At 35.6% G+C, this 23,982-nt stretch overlaps 1 protein-coding gene and 1 long non-coding RNA gene across 4 annotated transcripts in view; one reads left to right on the top strand and one right to left on the bottom strand.

Annotated features, from left to right (window-relative positions):
- The window catches only part of Rnls (renalase, FAD dependent amine oxidase), a 325,504-nt gene that overhangs the window by 234,840 nt on the left and 66,682 nt on the right, over window positions 1-23,982 (top strand). For all 3 annotated transcript variants that reach the window (XM_087184867.1, XM_004858346.4, XM_004858347.4), the window contains one exon: window positions 12,659-12,832. In XM_087184867.1, the coding sequence (XP_087040993.1) occupies window positions 12,659-12,832 (174 nt within the window). The remainder of the gene's footprint in view (window positions 1-12,658; window positions 12,833-23,982) is intronic.
- Window positions 1,167-23,982, bottom strand: part of LOC147825642 (uncharacterized) — a 73,944-nt gene continuing 51,128 nt past the window's right edge. Inside the window, exon 5 of the long non-coding RNA XR_015440358.1 lies at window positions 1,167-10,773. This is a non-coding gene — a long non-coding RNA (uncharacterized LOC147825642). The remainder of the gene's footprint in view (window positions 10,774-23,982) is intronic.

Genomic DNA, 23,982 nt, shown 5'->3' with positions numbered 1-23,982 from the left:
GACAACACCCTAAAAATGGGCAAAGACTGAAACACACCATCACAAAAGAGTATCACATGACACATATGGAAAGGCTCCCAAATGTTCATCATCACAGAATGTAAATTAAAACCCAAGTGTAGGGGGCAGGGGATTTAGCTCAGTGGTTTCGCCACCTGCTGCGCAAGCGCAATGAACCGAGTTCGATCCCTGGTACAAAAAAAAAAAAAAAAAACCCAGTGTGATGATACCATTACACTCCAAATTATAAAGACAGATAGTAGCAAATGTTGACCATGATGTAGAAAACTGAACTTTCATATGCCCCTCTTCGGGGTACAAATTGATATAACCACTTTAGAAAACCATTTGGCTATGGCCACTGAATCTAAATATATATGAACTCCATGATCCAGGAAGTCTAACACAAGGTATGCATTAGTTGTGCTGTTATGGCTTTCTCGATGTCCTGAATTGCTTCAAAATGTTTACCTTTCATGATCATTTTGACTTTGGGGAAGAGCCAGAATTCACAGTGAAAAAGATGAATGAAGGCACAACATAATATTTTTGCAAGCCTGACTTTCAGTTGGATGGCACTTGGCAATAGCACTTACCGTGTTTTTCATACCACCACATAAAGCCACTCATGAAAAAGAACTTCCAGAACTTCTTCAGAAAGTAGCAAGAACACTGGATAAAGTATGTTTGAAGCAAAAGGGAGTATTTTGAGTGGATTAATGGAAATGTCTTTTACTATAATAAGTTTTTAAAATGTAAGCATAGGGTTGAGGATTTAGCTCAGTGGTTATGCCGCCTGCTGCACAAGCACAAGGACCTGAGTTCGATCCCTGGTAACAAAAAAAAATTAAATTAAAAAAAAATGTAATCATGCTCCACATATTTTGTCACCCCTTGTATACCCAAAGGAATCACATACATATGTTTCTCACATTGCATTTGTAAACACCAAAAACTATAGACATTGTATCAACAGTGGGATGGATAAACTTTAGTGTATACATATGAGTAACACTGTCCTACAGTGAAAATTAACTATATCTACATGTAATATTTGTATTATAAGCATAATATTAAGTAAAAGAAGCCACATACAAAGAATACTGTATATACCATATCATTCTATTTATGTGAAGTTCAAAAGTAACTAAACTAATCGATGGTATGAGAATTCAAGATTGCTGACTACCTGGGGCAGGGGGCAGTAAGAATGGCTGAAAAAGGGCCAGGGATTTAGCTCAGTGGTTCCAACGCCTGCTTCCCAGGCACAAGGACCTGAGTTCGATCCCCGGTACCAAAGAAAGAAAGGAAGGAAGGAAGGAAGAAAGAAAGAAAGAAAGAAAGAAAAAAGAAAGGAAGGAAGGAAGGAAGAGAAAGGCTGAAAAAAGAGAAGATAGTTTCTGAGGTTCTGACAATGTTTATTGTTCTAGCGGTTTTTCTGGTATGTTCACTTTATGAAAATTTATAAGGTATACTTTTCTGTATATATGTTAAACCTGTATTAGAATTTACACTGCACCACATATAAATGTGCTTCTTAAGTGCGTGTATATATAAAGAACAAAATTTCAACAAATTGAGTTTTAAAGATTTACTTTGCTTTTATTACCAATTTGTGAAGCAGATATCTTCCAGTATACCAAACAGGAGCTCCACTGGTCGTGCCAGAACTTGGCTTTATAAGACAGCTTGAGCAGGAACAAAAAAACAGTGCAAAAAAGAAGATTACAGTAGTTAACATCAGGTTACTCTTCTTCACTGAGTTAATGCAGAGAGGATTTCTCTATCATGCTGACTCAGGAGGTTGACTAGGTCAATTGTGATTAGCTTCTGTGAATCCCACCCCCCACCTCCCCGAAAACTGGTCTGTTTGGGTGTTTGACGGTCATCTCTCTCTTGATTTCTCAGAAGGTCAGACCTTATAGATACACAGCTTAGATTTTGGTTTGCTGACATGGAACATGAACATAACTGATACCACTTAGGGTTGGTCTGTCAGTGCTGGTGCAAGAGCTCAGTTCTATCTAAATGTAACCACTTCTGACTTCCTGTACTCTTACCTCTAATCCAAGACTACTGCAATAGCCATTTACCCCAACTCCACTTTTGAACGCTTGCATTCTTCACTTGTAGACAAATGATAATTTTTAAACAGAAGCCAGGCTATTTATGTCCTTATCTGGTAAAGAAGTATTAGCTTCCAATGTCAAAGTAAAATTCTCTGATGAGACATCTGTGTCTGATAGCCAATGTAAAGTGGCCTCACCACCAAAACCTATCACTTACCCACTTAACCTGCCATATATATATATATATGTAAATTTGCTTCTCTACCACTAGTACATAAATGAGAACAGATACTTTATCTCCTTCTAGATATCTTTAATCTCTAGAAAAGTACCTGGCATAAAATAAGCAAGGATGATGAATGGATAGATGAGTGGATGGATGAATAGACAGTCAGATGGATGGAAGAGTTTGTTATCGAAACAGGCAGAATATATGTTATTTTTAGCCTTTTTAGGAAATTAAGAGAATGAGATCATAATAGAAAACAAAGAAAATGAAATTACTTAGTGTTAGGAGTACAGCCTGGGTCTTCTGTTTCTCTCCCTCTCCTCCTCTTCTTTATCCTTCTGTTCTGTAGCTACTTCAAACCCACACAGGCGCACATACAAGGAGAGTGACATAGGAAGTTATATTGATTAATGGAAGTATGAACATAGACTACTCTGTTTAGTGCACCTTTTAGCAACTTTCTTTGTCTCATAGCCATAGTGTATTTTTATTATGTATATATTAACAGGTATCTTACACACATGAATAAGGTATAATAATTATAGAGATAATGTAAATATAAATACACAATGAATATAATCACAGAGATTATATAAATATATATAATAATAAATAATAATGGTATATAAATATATATATAATTCAGAATTAAATGAAAATGGCATTCAGGTAAAGATTCATTACATAAGAATTAGGCATTTTTATATAAGCATTGTGTTGTGGTCATATGTCTTTGTAAAATACATAATAGCTAAGTAATTATTATTTTGCTTACTAACATACTCATTTGGGGATAGTTCATTCAGCATAGTTTTGCATATGATGCTTTTTCAAACAAATGAGATCATTTTGTCAATTTCTGACTGTTTAGCAATAGTCAAAACTTTTCAGACCCTAACAATCACTTTTTTTATAAGTGAATATGTCTGGAAATTGAGATTATTTCAGTCAGAATTCTTGCCTTCTTATTCACAGAATTGTTGCCCCTCCTCTCCCAAGAAGACAAAGGTGTTTAAGGTTAATTGCTCTTTCTGTATAAATATCAATTACTTTTTCAAGGGGCTACCCAGTGAGATTTGCCACAGCAGTTTGTCTAAAAACTTGCTAAATGTGTCAATATAGGTGTAAGGGTAAGGTCTAATTTGGTTTTCAACACAGTTGACCTTTCAGTTTTGATTTAAAAAAAAAAAAATTTAGGCCTTTTCAATTACTAAATAGCTTACTGCATAGTTTAGTTCAATTGTTTTCTTTTTTATTGCTAAATTTTTTTGTTTTGTGTTTAAATTTTAAAAATGGAAAATTTAGTGGTATTAATCTTGGCATTTCTATCTTTCCCCTCTTCTCTCTTGAAAACAGTAAGTATAATATCAATTCATGACTTAAAAAACAGAATAAATATTAAAAAATAAAGCCCAGATTTCACTGAATGTAATGGGGCCAATATCAGAAGAGCATCTGTTGAAGTAACAAGCTTTTAATAAGGAAGAAAATGATGGTTGAAGGGAACAATGGCTTTTACTTCTCTGTATGAAATACCCATTAATGTCAGAGGGGAAAGCAGGGTCAGGGTTCATTTTGAAATTCAGCTCTGTAGGAAAAAGTCTGAGGTAATGAGATGTCTGTGACTCTAACATGGAAACTCCGGCTTCATCCTGACTGCTCAGTGTGGATGCTGTCTTATCCGGTGCAAGTTACTTAACTTCTCCAAATCTCACCTTCCTAGAGATGTACAACGAGGATGGCAAAAACACCTATCTTGGCAGAGCTTTGGTGAAAATTAAATAAGGCCATAGTTCTAAAAATTAAATGGTAGCGAAGTTTCTAAAAAATGTTTGTAATCATAATAGTATACAAAATTATTGCTGTTCTTAAACAATTTGTTGAATCCCATTCTTGCCTCTCTCTATTCTGAAGAGTAGCCACTTCCCCAAAGTTAACTAAAGTTCCTTACATCCTTTAACATATATGATAGTTAAGAAATTATTTTGCTTACCAATATATGTATTTGGGACCTAATGCTGGTTCCTTCAACATTTTGCATAGCATAGGATAAACATCAGCAAAAAACACAGGAAATAGTCAGAATATGTATTGTTTGCCTTTTATCATTGGTTAGGAAACTGAAAGAATGAAATCACATTAGGAAACAAAGACAATGAAATTATGTAATTCAGGAGTACAGCCCAGGTCTTCTGTTCCTCTTTCTCTCCCCTTCTTCTCTCCTCCTCTCTCTCTCTCATTTTGAGGTTGGCTTATCCTTACAGTTTTAGAACAGGATAGTTTTCACTTATTAAATGAGAATTGTCCATATGTGCCATATCTGAACTAGCTTATCTAAACCTTCACAATAGTACGAAGGCCTTTTTTGAAACTCAAATTATTAAACCTGTGCATATATGAATACATAGCTCCATGAGTCCTTAAGGTAGGGGGATTGGAGGTGGAAATGAAAGAGTGAGGAAAATCTCTTTTATCTCCACACCAGCATAGAACACTAACCTATTTTCCTAGTTTTCTGTTTATAATAGAAAAAGTTACCATTTAATGAACACTTGTTATGTGCTGAGCATTGTACTCTGCATTATTTCATGTCATCTTCACAACAGACTAATGCATTCTGTACTATTATTGCCATTTATAGATGAAAGAACTACTGTATAATTAGAATAATTAAGTAGTTTAATGAGTGTCGCATATCTAGTAAGTGGTGGAGACAGGATTTGAACTAAAATTTCCCAATTCTATTTCCAGACTTTTTCCATTTATTGATTGATAAATAATCTCCTACATATCAACTTATTTGGCACATCTCTGTTTACCTCTCAGTCCATTGGTAGTCTCATCCTTCTTCTGCCTTTCATGAGTAGGGAAGTGACCTATAACAGATGACTGAGCTGGAATGCCTCTGCTGAAGGAGAGGCCAAACGGTGGCATAGAAACATGTAAGGGGTCATAACAGATGGAGCATGGGCCTCCTCACTTGTAACATGGTTATAGTAGACTGAAATGCTATTTCAAGTATTTAGCAAAGACGTTGACACACAGTAAAGGTCAGTATAAAAATCTCTAATGTTGCTAGACAATCCAAGAATAGTAACTAAAATGCAAAGCTAGAAAAGCAACTTTGAGCTAAAGTTTGCTCAAAGAGTTTGGACCTTCCACTTAAAATAAATTGTGCCACTCTAAAGAGTTTGGACCTTCCACTTAAAATAAATTGTGCCACTCTAAAGAGTTTGGACCTTCCACTTAAAATAAATTGTGCCAACAGTAGTAATCATTTTGAAAAGAAATTAAAGCTGAGACTTAAAAATACAAAAAAGTATTTTGATCAAGATTGCATTAAATCTGTATAGCAATTTTGGAAGTATGGCCATTTTCAGTACATTGGTTCTTCCTACCCAAGAACAAGGGTTATCTTTGCATTTTCTCATATCTTCTTCAATCTCTTTTTTCAGAGTAGTATAGATTTCAACATAAAGGTCTTTTACTTCCTTCATTAGATTGATTCCTAGGTATTTCATTTTTTTGGATGCTATTGTAAAAGGTGTTGTTTCCCTAACTTCCCTCTCAGTGAGTTTGTTATGTGTGTACAAGAATGCTATTAATTTTTGAGTGTTGGCTTTGTATTCAGATATGCTACTGAATTTGTTTATTAAATCTAGAAGGCTTGGTAGAGTTTTGAGGGTCTTCTATGTAGAGTAACATGTCATCCACAAATAATGATAATTTAAATTCTTCCTTTCCTATCCTTATTCCTTTTCTTTTTTTCTCTTGTCTAATTGCCCTGGCTAATATTTCCAGAACTACATTGAATAAGAGTGGTGAGAGTGGACATCCTTGTTTTGTTCCTGATTTTAGAGTGAGAGGTTTCAGTTTTTGTCCATTTAGTATGATGTTTGCTGTTGGTTTGTCATAGATAGCTTTTATCAGATTGAGAAAAGACCATCTATTCCAATTTTCTGTAGGGTTTTTATAATGAATCGTTTTGTCAAATGCTTTTTCTACATCTATTGAGATGATCTTGTGGTTTTTGTCATTGGCTCTGTTAATATTGTGTAATTACATTTATTGATTTATGTATATTGAACCATCCCCACATCCATGGGGTGAATCCTACTTGGTCATGGTGTGTACTCCTCTTGATGATTTGCTGCATTTTGTTTCCCAGTATCTTATGGAGGATTTTTACATCTATTAGAGAGATTGGCCTGTAGTTCTATTTTTTGGTTGCATCCTTCTCTGGTTTTAGTATCAGGGTAATGCTTGCTTCCAGGAATGAATTTGGGGGTATTGCTTCCCTTTCAATTTCATTTTAAAGAGTTTGAGAAGTATCAGCATAAGATCTCAACATTTCTTGTAGAATTCAGGAGAGTCCTTCAGGGCCTGGGCTTTTCTTTGTTAATAGGTTTTTAATTACATCTTCAATTTTATTGACTGATTATTTTATTTAGAATTTTTATATCTTCTTGATTCAGCTTTGGTAATTCATATGTATCGAGGAATCTGTCCATTTCTTCTGTGTTTTCTATCTTATTAGTATACAGATTCTCGAAGTAGGTAATGATGATCTTCTGGATTTCTTCATGATCTGATATGATTTTACCCTTTTCATTGCTAACTACATGGATTTGAGTCTTTTCTTCAAAAGGTTTGCTAGGGGTCTGTCGATTTTATTTAATGTTTCAAAGAATCAACTTTTCACTTGATTGAATCTCTCTTGAATAAATCTCTCTTCATACTTAGTACTGTTTTCTTAGTCGCCATTGCATCAATTTCTGCTCTGTTCTTTGTAATTTCCTCCCTCATATGAGCTTTGGGTTTGACTTGCTCTTCTTTTTCTGAAATCTTGAGGTTAAAAATTATGTTGTTTATTTGAGCTTGCCCTGTTTTTCTGATGTGAGAATTCACCACTATAAATTTCCCTCGTAGGTCTGCTTTCATTTCACCCCATATAAGTTCTGATATGTTTTATTGGCATTATTGTTTAATTGTAGAAACTAATTTCTTCCTTACTTTCATCTGTGGCCCATTGGTGGATTAAGGAGGGTGTTATTTAATTTCTACATGTTTATGAAGTTCTTGTGGTTTCTTTTTCCATTGACTTCCAATTTTATTGCACTATGATCTGGGATAATTTCAGTTCCTTTGCATTTACTTAAGCATGTTCTATGAACTAGTATGTGGTGTATTTTGAAGAAGGTCCCATGTGGAGCTGAGAAAAATGTATATTGCAATGTTGTGGAGGGAAACACTCTGTAGACATCTACTAAGTCCTTTTGTTCAAAAGTTTCATTTGGGACCAGGGATTTACCTCAGTGGCACCACACATGCCTGGCAAGCACAAGGTCCTGTGTTCAATCCCCAGTACTAGAAAAAAAATTTTTTAATTTAAAAATTTAAAAAATGTTTGATTCAGTTATAATATTTCCTTGTTGATCTTTTGTCTAGATTATCTGTCTATTTGTGACAGTGGGGTATTGTGGTCCCCCATTACAATTGTATTACTGCTTATTTGATTTTTTATGTCTACTAATATTTTTATATAGTTGGGTGCACTAGTATTTGATGCACATATATTTATGACTAATGTCTCTTCCTCTTGGATTCTTCCCTTTACAAGATGTAGTAATGACCTTCTTTGTCTCTCTTAATCAGTCTTGGCTTAAAATCCACTTCATCTTCAAATAGAAGAGCTACCCTTGCTTTTTTCGAGGTTCCTGTCACATGGAGTATTGTTTTCCATCCTTTGACTTTCAGCCTGTGAATTTTTTTTGAATTAAATGTGTTTCTTCTCTGCAGTATATTGTTGGATCTTGCTTCTTGATCCAGTCTACCAGTCTGTTTCTTTTTATTGGTAAATTGAAACCATTAACATTGATGGTTATTACTAATATGTATTGACTTTTCCTCATCATGTTATTTTCCTGCTGTTGGTTCCCTTTTTTTTCCCCCTCTGTTTAATTGCTAGCCTTATCTGGTGGATTCATTCTGTTGGGGTTCATTAAGTTGTAATCCTCATTATCTCTTCTAGAATGTCCTTCAGAATATTTTAGAGTGCTGGTTTGGTGGTTATGAATTTCATCAGGTGTTCTTTGTCATGGAAGTATCGTATTTCTCCATAAATTTTGAAAGATAGTTTTGTGGTGTACATCAATCTTTGTTGGAGGTTGTTTTATTTTAGTGCTGGAAATACTGTACTCCAAACTCTCCTTGACTTGAGGATTTGTCAAACTTGAGAAGTTTGCTGTGATTCTGAGGGTCTTTTCTTTATAGGTGATTTGTTTCTTTTCTCTAACAGCCTTTAATATTCTGTTCTTGTGTATAATTTCTGGAATCTTGACAATTATATGTCTTGGTATAGATTTTTTTTATCATGGTTAATTGCCTCACTTATCTATGTGTCAAATTCTTTTTCTCTGCTTGGGGAGTTTTCTGCCATTACTTCTATGTACAGGTTTTTATGTCATTTGTGCTGTCTCCTGTTTTTTCATTGACTATGATCAATCTTAATCTTCTTTAAATCATCTAGTAGCTGTTGGATTGGTTTTTTTTGTGGTCTCTTGCTATTTTTAAGAAATCTTTCTTTTCATTATCTCTAACTTCAATCCTGTCTTCTATGTCTGATATTCTGTCCTCACATTGGCTCATTCTACTGTGTATACTTTCAATGGAGTTTTTAATCTCCTGAATATCTGACTGAATCTGCTTCATGAATTTCTTTTTTTCCTATGTTGGGCATTCACAGTTTCCATCATTTACCTAAGAGTCTCTATTTTCTTATTTGTATCTGCTCTAGACTCACCAAGCATGTCTTTCACTATGGTCACCATTTCTGTAACTATCTGAGAAATTATTTCGATTTAATTTTCTTCTAGAGCCTCATTCATCTGTTTTATTACTTTCACTGTAACCACTTCAGAGTGTCCAGGTGGATGGGTTTTGACTTGTTTCACCACATTGCAACTGTCTTTTTATTTTCCTTGTTTTTTTTTTTTTAATTTAATTGCTTGGTTGGTGCCTGTAAATTGCTTGGGGCAGCTTTATTGCTTAGTATTTAGAACTTTTAGAAAATGGCTACTTTTCAGTCTCCCAGGTATATCTGGCTTTTGCAAGATCCTACCTCTTCAATTTATTGGAGATAAGAAATTGCTGCCTACTTGACTGAGCCCCTAGTTTTTTGGCACTGGCCTATAAAATTGTTTATGACCCTTAGGCAATCTCAGTCTTGGCATACCAGGAAGAACAAATGATTAGAGCAATTATATTACTTTGGCTAAAGTAGTACAATCAACTATAACAATAGCATTAAACACAACCTAGAAAATGACAAACTGTGGTAGCTATTAATTTGCCACCTTTAACTGTATGAACTATTTTTATAGTTATATAACAAATTCTAAAACAAACCAGAAAATTCTATACAGTAAATAAGCCCTCAGTATGAGTATTTTACCCTCACAGGAGAAAATTTAAAAGAGGTCAGGGAGAAAATAGAGAAGTAAAAGAAAAAGAAGAAATTAGATGCAAGGCTGGAGGAAGATTACACAGATTTTGAGAAAGTGGTGAAAGGAGGGAAAGAGAGAAGGAAGAAACAAAAACAAAACTGCACACAACAACAAAAACAAAATAACTAGAACCCATTTCCATACTCATATAAAACCAGGAACAAACAGTCAAGAAAGAACAAAATAAAACAAAACAAAAAATAAGGAAAGAAAAAATATCTACTTCAAGATGTGTCTCTGCTGTCTCTGGTAGACATAGTGGTTACACAGAGTCCAGATCCATGTTGATTAATCTCAGCAGGCCAGCCATAGCCTTAAAAAGCAATAGTGGATGCTCCTAGCAAGCCTGCACCTTTAGTTCCACTGAACTAAAATTAGCCTGAAGTTCAGGCTGGTTTCTGGTTGTTAGGCTCGAACTGAATTTGTTCAGTAACACTCTGTGTCTCTTGCTGGCTTGGACTCAGATCCTTGGCTTCCTGCTGACTTGAAATCAGCAACTTCACCCTGACACTGGAAGCTGCTAGATGGAGTCAGCAGTTGCTCTGAGTTCCGCTCAGTTGGGCCCTCTCCAAGATGGCTACCATCCCTCTCCTGGGGTACATCTGTACCTGAATAACTCACCAGCCACTGCAGTCTCCAGTCTGCTGAGTCCACTGCTCCATTCCATTGGTGTTTCTCCATGGAGGCCTCTGGGGTTGCCAGTAGTCACTATGCATCCGCAGGTTCAAGGCACCATCCCATGCAGTGAGTCAGGGCTCAGAGAGAAAGTGCCACTTGTTTCCTCCTTCTTCTGCATTAAGATCTCTCCACTCTCTCTGTGGACTTCGATTCTCACTTCGGATCCTTACCAGTCCTGGGGACCCACTTTCTTCCTTCTCTTCTTCACATTGCTATATTCCAGCATCTGAACACCAAATCTCAGAGAGGCTATTTCTCTGCTGCTCACCATACCACCATCTTGATTAGAACTCTAAAAGGAGATCAAGGAGGACATCAGAAAATGGAAAAATATCCCTTGTTCTTGGTAGGAAAAAACTAGTATAGTAAAATGGCCATAATTCCAAAACTGTTATACAGATTTAAAGCTTTCTTGATCAAAATACCAATAGCATATCTCACAGAATTAAAGAAAACAATCCTAAAATTCATTTGCAATCAGAAGAGACCTAGAATAGCAAAAGCAGTCCTAGGCAACAAAGGCAAGGCTGGAGGCATCACAATTCCTGACTTGAAATTATATTCCAAAGCTACTGTGATAAAGACAGCATGGCACTGGCAAAAAAAAAAAAAAAGGATCAATGAACAGATTAGAAGATACAGAAACAACTCCAAACATACTCAGCCACCTTATCTTTGACAAAGGAGCCAAATACCTTCACTGAAAGAAAGCCTGTTGAATAAATGGTGCTGAAAAAACTGGCTTTCCACATGCAGAAATTTAAAACTAGATCCATATCTCTCACCATAACACACTAAATTAAAATCGAAATGGATCAAAGATCTAAATATTAAAACAGAAACACTAAATGTGCTAGAAGATAAAATACATAGAACTCTTGAAGACATTGATGTAGGTAAAGATTTTAGGAAAAAACCCTGATCACACAGGAAATGTCACAAAGAATCAACAACTGGGATCTCATCTTTTAAAAAGCTTTTGCACAACAAACAAAAACAAAAACAAAACAAATAAACAAAAACAGAACAGAGTGAAGAGAACTCACAAAGTAGGAAAAATTTTTTCCAACTGTTCCTGATACAAAGAACTAATATCTGGAATATATAAAGAGCTGAAAAAAAGCAGACTACCCAAATTTAAAGACCCAATTCAAAAATGGGCATCTGAAATGAATAGACATTTCTCAGATGAAAAAGTAGAAATGGCAAATAAATATATGAAACAGTGTTCAACATCACTGGTCATTTGAGAAATGCAAATTAAAACATAACTGAGATACTATCTCACTTCAGAAAGAATGGCTATTATCAAGAAAACAAGAGTAACAAATGCTGGCGGGACTGTGGGAGGAAAGGAACCCTTCTCTACAGTAGGTAGGAATGCAGATTGGTGCAAATTGCTATTTAAATCAGTGTGGAGATTCCTCAAGAAACTAAAAATAGTGGTTCCATATGACTCAGCTATTCCTCTTCTTGGTATCTTCCTGAAAGAATTAACAGCATCATACCACAGTGATATATGTGCACCCATTTATATGTTTATAGCAGCAGTTTGAAATAGCTAAAACTTGGAAACAATCCAAATACTCAATAGATGAGTGTATAAAGAAGTTGTGGGGTTTTTTAATATAATGGAATACTACTCTGCCATAGAGGATAAATTTGAGACATTTTTAAGTAAATGGATGCACCTTGAGACCATGCTCCTAAGTGAAATAAATCAGACAAACATGCTCAAATATCATATGCTTTCTCTGATGTGAGAAACCAAAAGTATAAATAAGGACCAAAATGTACAATAGATATTGAGAAATGGGGAGAAAATGTCCAAATGAGATGAGGAATAAGGGAAAGGAGAGAGAGAAAAGAAAAAGGGATAAGGAAAAGAAATAAATGGAAGGAAAAAATGGAAACAAAGCTTTTATAAGTAAAGAGGAGTTGATGGGAGGGGAGGGGAGTGGGAAAAAAAGAAGGAAGTTATATCATATACAGGTACAAATTCCCTATCTTGGATGTTATCATTATGTATATCTAAAATGTACCAATATGATAAAAAGTGAAAAAAAATTCATGGTAAGTGAGATGGAGTTGGTGGGAGCAGAGGAGCTTTGTAGATGAGGTACTCAAAGGAAAAATGATATTTTCAGGTTTGATGCCCTTTATTTTTTCTTCCACAGTAATTAGTGAATGCCAAAGACAGCAACTGGAGTCTGTAAGCTACTCGTCTCGCTATGCTCTGGGCCTCTTTTATGAAGCTGGCACGAAGATTGATGTCCCTTGGGCTGGGCAGTACATCACCAGTAATCCCTGCATACGCTTTGTCTCCATAGATAATAAGAAGCGCAATATAGGTCAGTACCCCAATTATTTCCCTTAAATACAGTAACAATAGTGGGTGTAGATCATGAAAAAATCTGTTTAATTGAGTATTGCCATTCTGACAGAGCAAACATTTAACTCTAAGCCACAGAGGATAAAATTTAATGTCACATTTCCCCAGTCATAAAATACATGGTGAAATCAATGAAGATTTTTCAGAAAATCATTCACCACATGATTTGTATTACTGAGTTCATGAAAATAGTGTCAGAAGGTTTAAAATTCCAAACTGACTCATATTCTATTGCTTTAATATGGATCCATGTATATACAAATGTATATTTCATCATCTGTTTCTTAGTAGAATTTTTGTTTATTTGGTGTGGGCTTTTAAAATTTGTAAGTGCTGATAATCTACTTCCATGTCTAGAAATGAGTTAAATTTTATTATGGTATGAAAATGTTTCACTTCAATATAATTTTGTTGTTTACTTACATTTCATCTGGAAAAATAGGGTAAAATTACTCTGTATAAAATATAATGAAAATGACAGGGAAAATATTTCATGAGCACTTTTCTAGAATGTGGTGAAATCTGCACTTCGCCTTCCTTGTTGAAGATAGTTATAAAAATTAGGTTTGAATTGCCAAAAAATGTAATGGATACAGTGCAGACAAAAAACAAAGAAGTGAGAGTACATTTTTATTTGTATGATGGTTGTAATCCCTGAGTTGCTGCTTTTTGTAAATAAAATATAATGATCTAAATTCTTAAATTACTAAACTCTTAAAAAGAATTGTTGCTTCAATTTGTTACAGTCTTTTATGGCATAGTGATGGTTTCATCAAGCCATTAGTTAGAAGTCTTGCTTGATCAAATCACCAACTAACATCTCTTGGCTTGACAAATTTATAATGATAGAACTGAACTGGAGTGTGGTTTTTATATCACAGCACATGATCTTAGAAAAATGTTTCTTTTATAACTTAAAACTCCCTAAGAGCTGAACTGTTTATGTTAGCATGATACCATATATATGTACAATAAGCAGTTCATGAAATGCCTTATAACAGCAATACACTAAACACTTTTGATTCTACAGCTGCTTCGTTCTGAAGAAAATAGCCTTTGATCTTCTCAAGTTATATGCTATGAATTAGACATTATCCTTTGTGTATTGCTTCATAGGTTATCTGTCAGGGTATGTAATGGAAAAAAAATTAAACTTGTTTATAAACAACAGAAGGGCATTTCTTATATTATCTGCTATAGACTGAATTGTATCTTCTCCAAATTTATAGGTTGAAGCACTAATTTGAGTGTGATTCTATTTGGAGATAGGGCTTTTATGAGGTAATTTAGATTATACAAGGTCATAAAAGTGAAGTCTTAACTCAATAGGATTAGTGACCTTATAAGGAGAGTAAGAGAAAAAGAGAGGTTCTCTCCATGTCGAAGCTCTCACACACCAAGAAAAAGTCATGTGAAGACAGAACAAGAAGGAAGCCATCTTCATACTAGGAAAAGAGCCCTCACCAGCAACCAGGTCAAGCAACACTTTGATCTTAGACTCCCAGGTTCCACAACTGTAAGAAATTGTTACTGTTTAAGGCACCTAGTCTCTGGTATTTTCTCCAAAAAATATGCTTGGGGATAAGAGAGACCATCACTGCCTCTGTCCCTTTTTAAGAACTAAGGAAATCTTTTCAGAAACACCTTAAAGGTATGTCATAGACCAGAATTTGGTTATTCAGACAATCCAAAACCAGCCACTGGTGGTGGGCAACATTTGGGGGAAATATTGTGATAAGAAATGAAGATTTACTCCTGGAACTGGTATTAGAGTCTTCCTGTTAACCTTGTGAAGCATAACTACCTGAATAAAATAAGGCAGTGATGGCAAACCTTCTAGAAACAAATGTTCAAACTGCAAGCTCAAACCCACTTATTTATCACAAAGTGCCAATACTGAAACTAAACCTGAATACTAAGTACTTTAGAAAAACAACTCATACATTTACATATTTTGTGTTAACAAAAACAAATAACATGAGTGCCATAGGTTCACCACTGAAATAGTTTCGTTAGAAACAAAAAAGTGGTGAATCTGGATTGGAAGTCAGTAATGACCATTAACTTTAAGTAGAATCATCTCTTTTATGGGAGGTAAAATTCTACAGTTGGCATGTAAAGAGAAGAATTACATATATTCAAAATTACTCTTGATGTCCCTTAAAACTGGTATAGAGGATGACAAAACAACTTTCAGTAAATTCAGTAAGCCATTTTTGCAACATTTAATAGATTTTGGTCTCTTTAGGTAAGGCTATATTAAATAGTTGGTTTGCATTTGTAGGACAAAGGGATATTTTCTGCTATGAACGCCACACAGGAAGGAAAGAAATGCCACTCATATCTCCTAACAGACTAAATCTCTAGTACAAATATAGTGGGATGGTATGTGAAAGCACCCACACTATAGTACAGAAACAATTTATAAAATTGTGCAGATTTGAAAAAATGAAACATAAGAATATTAAGAAACTCTCATATGATTGACAATATTAGTAATAGAATTTTCACATTTTTACATCAACAATCATATAATTTTAAAGCTGTAGAGCCAAGTGAATTAGAAACCATGATTTTTCTTCACCCATGTTGGTTCTACTTCAACTGGAAAGAAATACCTGCTTCCTTTTGTCAATAGTATGGAAAATTAATCTTCTTTTAGGCAAGTTTTAAATTATGTGAAGTCTCTAGTTGTGACATTTCTTAATTAAAAAAACTATCTGCCTTCATTTAAACAAATTTTTCTATCTGGCTCTGAGTACTAAGTATGTCAAATTAACTTCACATAATGTAAATGCCCATATGATGTGCCTCCACTGTATTTTACTAATATAGATATTTAATTAGGCCAGTAAGAGATGTTTCTTAATGCCACTAACATTACTCCACACCTACCCTTTATTTGAGGTTGTTAATTGAATCAAGAATTAATACTGTAATACACACTCTACTGCAGAAGATCATTTCTCTTCTCTCAGGTAGGGCAGCAGTGAGGTGGAGGAAGGCTGGAAGGGTTGTGGCCACAAAATAACAGTGTGTTGATATGTCTTGAAAGACAGAGGATAAAGTAGTCAAAACTAGATGAAGTTCAAGGTATAATAGATGTCAATAATAGTCAATCTGTGCAAGAGTTCACAACCAGAACCAACGTTTCCTCAGGTAAAGGAACTAAGTTTCAACATGTACTAGACCCAACTTCAAGTATAAATAGACATGGGCATGACTCAATATCCTCATGTTTGCATTTCCAGAAGTATTCTATGAAACACTAGTTCCTTGAGATGTTCTTTGGGAAGGAACTCTGTCATCAAATAACTTTGAAATATGCTATAAACTTGACTATTACTATACTATAAACTTTCACTATTTTGGAGAGTTTCGGGAAATATTATCTTATTAAAGGATATTCCTAAAGAAAATACACATTTTCACCTCATTTACCCTATAATTTCCCAAATCCACTTGACCATGAAACATTTTACTGGGGCTCCAAACCTGTGAATGTCCTTCAAAAGTGATTTCCTAGGGCACGCTTGAGAAATCCTAACTTCCTGTTGTGTTTTGTGCTTCATATGTGGGCAGGAAGAATACACCAGATAATTGGGATGGGAAGGTCTGGTTCTCGAGTACAGCCATCAAATAAGAAGATACATAGAAACTCTTCTGGAGATAAGAAAACATGTTTCTGATGAACTCAAATTTTATGGGGTTTGAATTTAAGATTTGTAGCTTAAAAAATGATCTTTATCATTTTAACATAGACCTATAGTTTGGATCTCAAATGTCCTCCAAAGGCCCATGTGGTAAGGCTTAGTATGGAGCTATTAAGAGGTAGAAACTTTAAGACATTAGGTTTAAAGGGAGGACATCCGGTTGTTGGAGACATGAACTTCAGTGAGGATAGTGGGACTTAACTTCCCACTTTCTGTCACTCTTTTTTATTTCCCAGCCATGAAGTGAGCAGCCACAAAGTATGCACCCCCTTGCCATGGTGCTCCATCTAAGTACAGGCCCAAAAGCAATGACACCAAGCAAACATGAACCTGCAAACCTGTGAGCCAAAATAAATCTTTTATATTTATAAGTTGATTATCTCAGAGCTTTGTTACAATGCCAGGAAACTGGCTAAGACACATGGATAATTTTTTAAATTGTCAGTACGATTAGCACAGTGGTAAGAATTTGGACTTTAAAGACCTATATTCAGATTTTGGCTCCGAAAAGTGCTGGTGATCTGCTTTTTGTATGAGCCTTGTGTTAGGCTAGTTTTTTGTAATAAACATATCCAAAACTTTAATGGCCTGAATATAACAAATTTATTTGTTAAGTCCAAACAGATACTTATGATTGATAGGTAGCTTTATTTAAAGAAGTATTCAGTTTTCAGGTTTTTTAAAGAAGTAGTCATTTAAGAAAATGGAATACTAATCACCCTGATTTTATCCTTACACATTGTATACATGTATCAGATTATCACTGTATAGTATAAAATGTGCATCTACAATGTGCCAATTTAAAAACTCTTAAAAAGCATTAGGAAAAATGAGGTTATTCAAGGCCCCAGGGTCCTGTATCTTTAGCCGCACTGTGCCCAGAGGTATCAAATCAGTACATTGAAAAGACAAAAGAGAAGAGACCATATGGGAGGTAAAATCTAGGTACTATGTATAACAGGTGTGCTCACATTTCATTGATCAAAACATAATCAGTTATGTGTGCACACCAGTTTAGAAGGGAATCTGGGCCTATAATCTTCCTAAGGCATGTGACAAGAAGAAAAGTCAGATTTAGTGAACATCTACCCAGTCTTTGCTATAATAGTCAACAAACATCCTATGTAAATGGAACAGATTAGACATGGAGGGCGATAAATAAGTTTCAAATATAAGTGTAAATATAAGTGAAACAGGTAGTCACTACCTATGGCAGAAACATAATTATTTCAAGGCTGGGTTTAGACTCAGCAGAAAAGGATTCTGTCAAAAATTAGCCATGTCTGTCATGCAGAGGATATAAAGAGTAAAGCTGCTAGCGTAATTTACCTACCAAGATCTCTAAGATACCCCAAGATTTTAAATTTGGAGTCAGACTAGCCAAGAATCAAACCACCCAGATTCAACTCAGTTCCACCACTTACTAGCTGTATAATATTCAATACATCACTTAAACTATCTGTGTCCTCCTCAATACAATGAGGAAAATAACTCCAAAGTTACTGAATAAGAAATAATCTGAATGTATAAATAGTTTTGCATGTGTGTTTATCACCTTCCAATTGCTGCGACAAAAATGTGACATACATGACTTAAAGGAGCAAACTTTAGTGCAAAGTTTTAGAGGTATTAGTCAATGATTGCTTGGTTCTGTTGCTTTTAGGCATGTGATGAGGCAGAAACATCATGCCAGAAGGACGTGGCAGAAGAAAGCTGCTCACTTCATGGCAGCGAATAAGCAGAGACAGAAAGACAGAGAGAAAGGAGGCAAGGACCACATATGGTCTCCAAGGTCACACCCCTGACCCACTCTTCAACTAGGTCCTACCTCCATATTTTCCATTACCTCTCACCAGTTCCATCAAATTATGATCCCATCTATGGATTAATCCACTGATGAATTTAGAATCTCTATGACTCATTCAACTTCTGAAAGTCCCACCTTTGAACATGAGAATGGTGGGGGAACATTTTAGAACTAAACCATAATAACATGACACTTAGCAAATAAACCTGCATCTGTGGTACCTAATATTATAATTAATCATTCTAGTCTTTATTTTTATTAAATTCTTTTATTGGTACATTGTAGGTATACAACACAATTACATTTCTCATTGGGAATTGTACCTTTATATAATGCATCTTGGTTCTTATTTTTTCCCCATGCCTAGCCCTCCCTTCACCCCCTCCACTCTTCCCTGTTTACAAAGACTTTATTTCCATTTTCTCCATTTCTCATCATTTTTCCTTTCCTTTCTTTCCTTTCCCCTGCCCCTCCCACTACCCCTACCCCTTTGGACCTTTTCTTCCTATTTTGCATTATTGGTTATTCATTCTAATCAATGGTACATTTTAGGTATACAATATGACATTCATCATTGGAAATTTGCACCTTTACATAGTCTCTCTTGGTTCTTATTTTTCACCTTTGCCCAGCCCTCCTTTCAACCCCTCCAGTCCTCTCTATTTACAAAGATTTTGTTCCTATTTTTCCATTTTCTCATATTAATCCCATTCCCTTCTATCCTTTCCCCTTGCCCTCCCACTTCCTTCCCCTTTGCCCCTTTTCTTCCTATTTCACATTACCTATTATACATTTAGTCCTTATTTACACTTTCAGTTTCTCACATCAGAGAAACTACTTGGTATTTATACATGTGTGTCCTATTTATTTCACTTAAGAGTATCACCTCAATGTGCATCCACTTAGCTATAAATGTCTCTAATTTCTCATTTTTTATGGCCGAGTAGTACTCCATTTTATAAAACAAATGCATTTTCTTTATCTAGTCTCCAGTTGATGGACATTGGGGCTGTTTCCAAGTTTTAGCTATTACAAACTGTGCTGCTATGAACATGGGCGCACGTATATCACTATGGTATGATTCTTTTAATTCTTTGGGGAAGATACCCAGCAGGGGAATAGCTGGGTCAAATGGGACTTCCAGTCCTAGTTCTTTGAGGTATCTCCGTACTGATTTCCACAGTGCTTGCACCAGTCTACGCTCCCATCAGCATTAGAGCGGGGTTTCTCTTTCTCCACAGCCCCACCAGCATTTGTTATTGGTTGATTTCATGATAGCAGCCATTCTTTCTGGAGTGAAGTGGAATCTCAGCGTTGTTTTCATTTGCATCTCTCGAATGACCAGTGATGTTGAACATTTTTTCATGTATTTATTTGCTATTTCTACTTCTTTGTCTGAGAAATGTCTGTTCATTTCAGATGCCCATTTTTGGATAGGGTCTTTAAATTTGGGAGGTCTGATCTTTTTAAGTTCTTTATAGATTTGAGATAGTAGACCTTTGTCTGAGGAAGAGCAGATGAAGATTTTTTTCCCACATTGTGGGTTGTCTCTTCACACTGCTGGTGGTTTCTCCTGCTGTGCAGAAGCCTTTTAATAAGAGATCCCACTTGTTGATTGCTTGTGCTAGTTCACAGGCAACTGAGGTTTTGCTCATAAAATCTTTTCCTACATCGATGTCTTCAAAGGTTCTACCTAGCCTCTGTTCCAACTGGTTCAGAGTTTCTATTTTAATATTTACATCTCTAATCCATTTTGATTTTAGTTTAGTGCATGGTGAGAGATATAGGTCTAGTTTTAATCTTTGGCAAGTTGAAACCCAATGTTTCCAGCACCATTTATAAAAGAGGCTATCTTTCCTCCAGTGAGGGTGTTTGGCTCCTTTATTGAAGATGAGATGGCTGAGTGTGTCTGGTGTTGTTTCTGCATCTTCTAATCTGTTCCACTGGTCCTCAAGTCTATTTCTTTGCCAGTACCATGGTGTTTTTATCACAGTAGCTTTGTAGTATAGTTGCAGGTTGGAGATTGTGATACCCCCTGCCATGTCTCTGTTACCTAGAATTGCTTTTGCTTTTCTGGGTCTCTTCTTGTTCCAAATGAATTTTTTTATTGTTTTCTTGAGGTCTATGAAGTATGCTGCTGGGATCTCAATTGGAATTGCATTAAATGTACATAGCAGTTTTGGAAGTATGGCCATTTTCACTATATTAATCCTTCCTACCCAGGAGCAGAGGATGTCTGTCCATTTTCTGATATCATCTTCAATCTCTCTTTTCAGAGTCCCATAGTTTTCAGAGAAGAGGTCTTTGATTTCTTTCATTAGGATGATTCCTAGGTATTTCAGTTTTTTGGATGCTACTATGAAAGGAATTATTTGCCCTATTTCTCTCTCAGTGAGTCTGTCATTGGTGTAGAGGAAAGCTATTGAGTTTTGTGTGTTGACCTTGTAACCAGCTACTTGACTGAATTTGGTTATTAAGTCTAGAAGACTTTTGGTGGAGTTCTTGGGGTCCTCTATATACAGTATCATGTCATCTGCAAATAATGACAATTTGACTTCTTCATTTCCTATCTTTATTCCTTTTATTTCTTTCTCTTGCCTAATTGCTGTGGCTAATGTTTCCAGAACTATATTGAACAAGAGTGGTGATAGTGGACATCCTTGTCTTGTTCCTGATTTGAGTGTGAAGGATTTCAGTTTTTGACCATTTAGTATGATATTGGCTGTTGGTTTAATATAGATGGCTTCTATCAGTTTGAGGTAGAGACCATCTATTCCAATTTTTGTAGGATTTTTATCATAAATGCATGTTGGATTTTGTCAAATGCTTTTTCTGCGTCAATGGAGATAATCACATGGTTTTTGTCCTTGGCTCTATTGATATAGTGTACTACATTGATTGATTTATGTATATTGAACCATCCCTGCATCCCTGGGATGAATCCCACTTGATCAGGATGTATGATCTTCTTGATGATCTTCTGCATTCTGTTTTCCAGTATCTTATTAAGGATTTTTGCATCTATGTTCATTAGTGAGATTGGCCTATAGCTCCCTTTTTCAGTTGGTTCTTTCTCTGCTTTGGGGATCAAGGTGATGCTTTCTTCCAGGAATGAATTTGGGAGTACTGCTTCCCTTTCAACTTCATTGAAGAGTTTAAACAGTAGCGGCAGTAGTTCCTCTCTAAATGTCTTGTAGAATTCAGCAGTGAAGCCATCAGGGCCCAGGCTTTTCTTAGTTGATAAGTTTTTAATTACGTTTTCAATTTCATTGGTTGATATTGGGTTGTTCAGAATTTTTAGGTCTTCTTTGTTCAACTTTGGTAATTCATATGTATCTAGGAATCTGTCCATTTCTTCTGTGTTGTCCATCTTATTGGCGTATAGGTTCTGGAAGTAGGTATTGATGATCCTCTGTATTTCTGCTGGGTCTGTTGTAGTTTCACCCTTTTCATTCCTAATTGCATGGATTTGGGCCTTTTCTTTCCTTTTTCTGATAAGGCTGGCTAAGGGTTTGCCAATTTTGTTGATTCTTTCAAAGAACCAACTCTTGGCTTCATTGATTTTTTGTATCATTCTCTTAGTCTCCATTGCATTGATTTCTCCTCTGATCTTTATAATTTCCTCCCTTGTATGAGCTTTGGGTTTGTCCTGCTCTTCTTTTTCTAGAAGCTTGAGGTTCAGCATCAGGTTGTTTAATTGGGCTCATTCTGTATTCCTAATATGCGTATTCACTGCTATGAATTTCCCTCATAAGACTGCTTTCATTGTGTTCCATAGATTCCGATATGTTGTATTGTCATTGTCATTTAATTGAAGGAACTGTCTGATTTCTTCTTTAATTTCCTCTGTGACCCATTGATTATTCAGAAGTGTGTTGTTCAATTTCCACATGTTTATGAAAGTTTTTGAGTTTCTTTTGCTATGGATCTCCACTTTCATCGCACTATGGTCTGATAATATACAGGGGATAACTTCAATTCCTTTGCACTTACTTAAACATGTTCTATGTGTGAGTATGTGGTCTATTTTGGAGAATGACCCATGTGCAGCTGAGAAGAATGTGTATTCTGATTTTGTGGGGTGGAAGACTCTGTAAACATCTGTTAAGTTCATTTGTTCAAGAGTTCAATTGAGTTCTAGTATTTCATTACTTATTTTTAGTCTAGTTGATCTATCTATTTGTGACAGTGGGGTGTTGAGGTCCCCCACTACTATTGTATGAGTGCATATATGGCTTTTCATGTCCGTTAGTATTTGTTTTATATAGTTGGGTGGACTAGTGTTTGGTGCATAGATATTTATGATTGTCATCTCTTCCTGTTGGATTGTTCCCTTTACAAGGATGTAGTGTCCTTCTTCATCTCTCTTAATCAGTGTTGGTTTGAAATCTACTTGATCTGCAAAGAGGATAGCTACTCCTGCTTTTTTTCGGGTTCCTGTCACATGGAGTATTGTTTTCCACCCTTTAACTTTCAGTCTATGAGTTTCCTTTTGAATTAAGTGAGTTGCTTATATGCATCATTTTGTTGGATTTTTGCTTCTTGACCCATTCTGCCAGTCTATTTCTTTTGATTGGTGAATTGAGACCATTAACATTGATGGTTATAACTGAAACGTACTGACTTGTCATTGCCATGACTTTTTCTTTTTGTTGGATTCTCCCCATTTACATTTAATTTCTTGTCATGCCAGATGGGTTCATTCTGCTTTGCTTCCTGGGGTTGTGATCCTCAATGTCTGTTCCTAGGCTATTGTGTAAAATTCTTTGTAGTGCTGGTTTGATATTCACGAAGTTCCTAAGGTGCTCTTTGTCGTGAAAGTATCTTATTTCTCCATCAATTTTGAAAGATAGTTTTGCAGGGTACATCAATCTGGGTTGGAGGCTGTTTTCGTTTAGGACTTGGAATATGTCACTCCAAGCTCTTCTTGCCTTGATGGTTTGTGTTGAGAAGTCTGCTGTGATTCTGATGGGCTTTCCCTTGTATGTCATTTGTTTCTTTTCTCTGACTGCTTGTAGAACTTTGTTCTTCTGTTGTGTTTCTGGAATCTTAACAATTATATGCCTATGTGTAGATTATTTTTGATCAAGGCTATTTGGAGTCCTATATGCCTCAGTTATCTATATGTCAAGCTCTTTTCCCCTGCTTGGGAAGTTTTCTGCCATTATTTCTGTGAAGAGATTTTTTATGTCATCTGCACTCTCTCCTGTTTCTTCATTGAGCCCAATCAGTCTTATGTTATTCTTTTTTGCATCATTTAGCAGCTGCTGGATTGATTTCTCATGTTCCCTTAGAATTCTGAAGCAATTTTTCTTTTCCTGGTCAGTAATTGCAATCTTATCTTCTATATCTGAAATTCTGTCCTCACATTGGCTCATTCTGCTGTGCAGACTTTCAGTGGAGTTTATCATGTCCTGGAAATCTGTTTGCATCTGTTTTATGGATTCCATTTGTTTCTTATGTTGGGATTCCATCATGTTCCTGAGCTCCTCTCTAGATTTATTAATCATGTCTTGCACTAAGGGCACAATTTCTCCTGTTGTCTGAGAAATTATTTCTGATTTCATTTTTTCCAGATCCCCTTTTGTT

This window comes from Heterocephalus glaber, unplaced genomic scaffold, assembly GCF_053883595.1.
Source record: "Heterocephalus glaber isolate CG9 unplaced genomic scaffold, H.glaber_assembly_v1.0 deba00001497, whole genome shotgun sequence".
Taxonomy (NCBI): domain Eukaryota; kingdom Metazoa; phylum Chordata; class Mammalia; order Rodentia; family Bathyergidae; genus Heterocephalus; species Heterocephalus glaber.
Note: the sequence above shows the minus strand (reverse complement) of the source record. Positions and strands in the feature narration are given on the sequence as shown.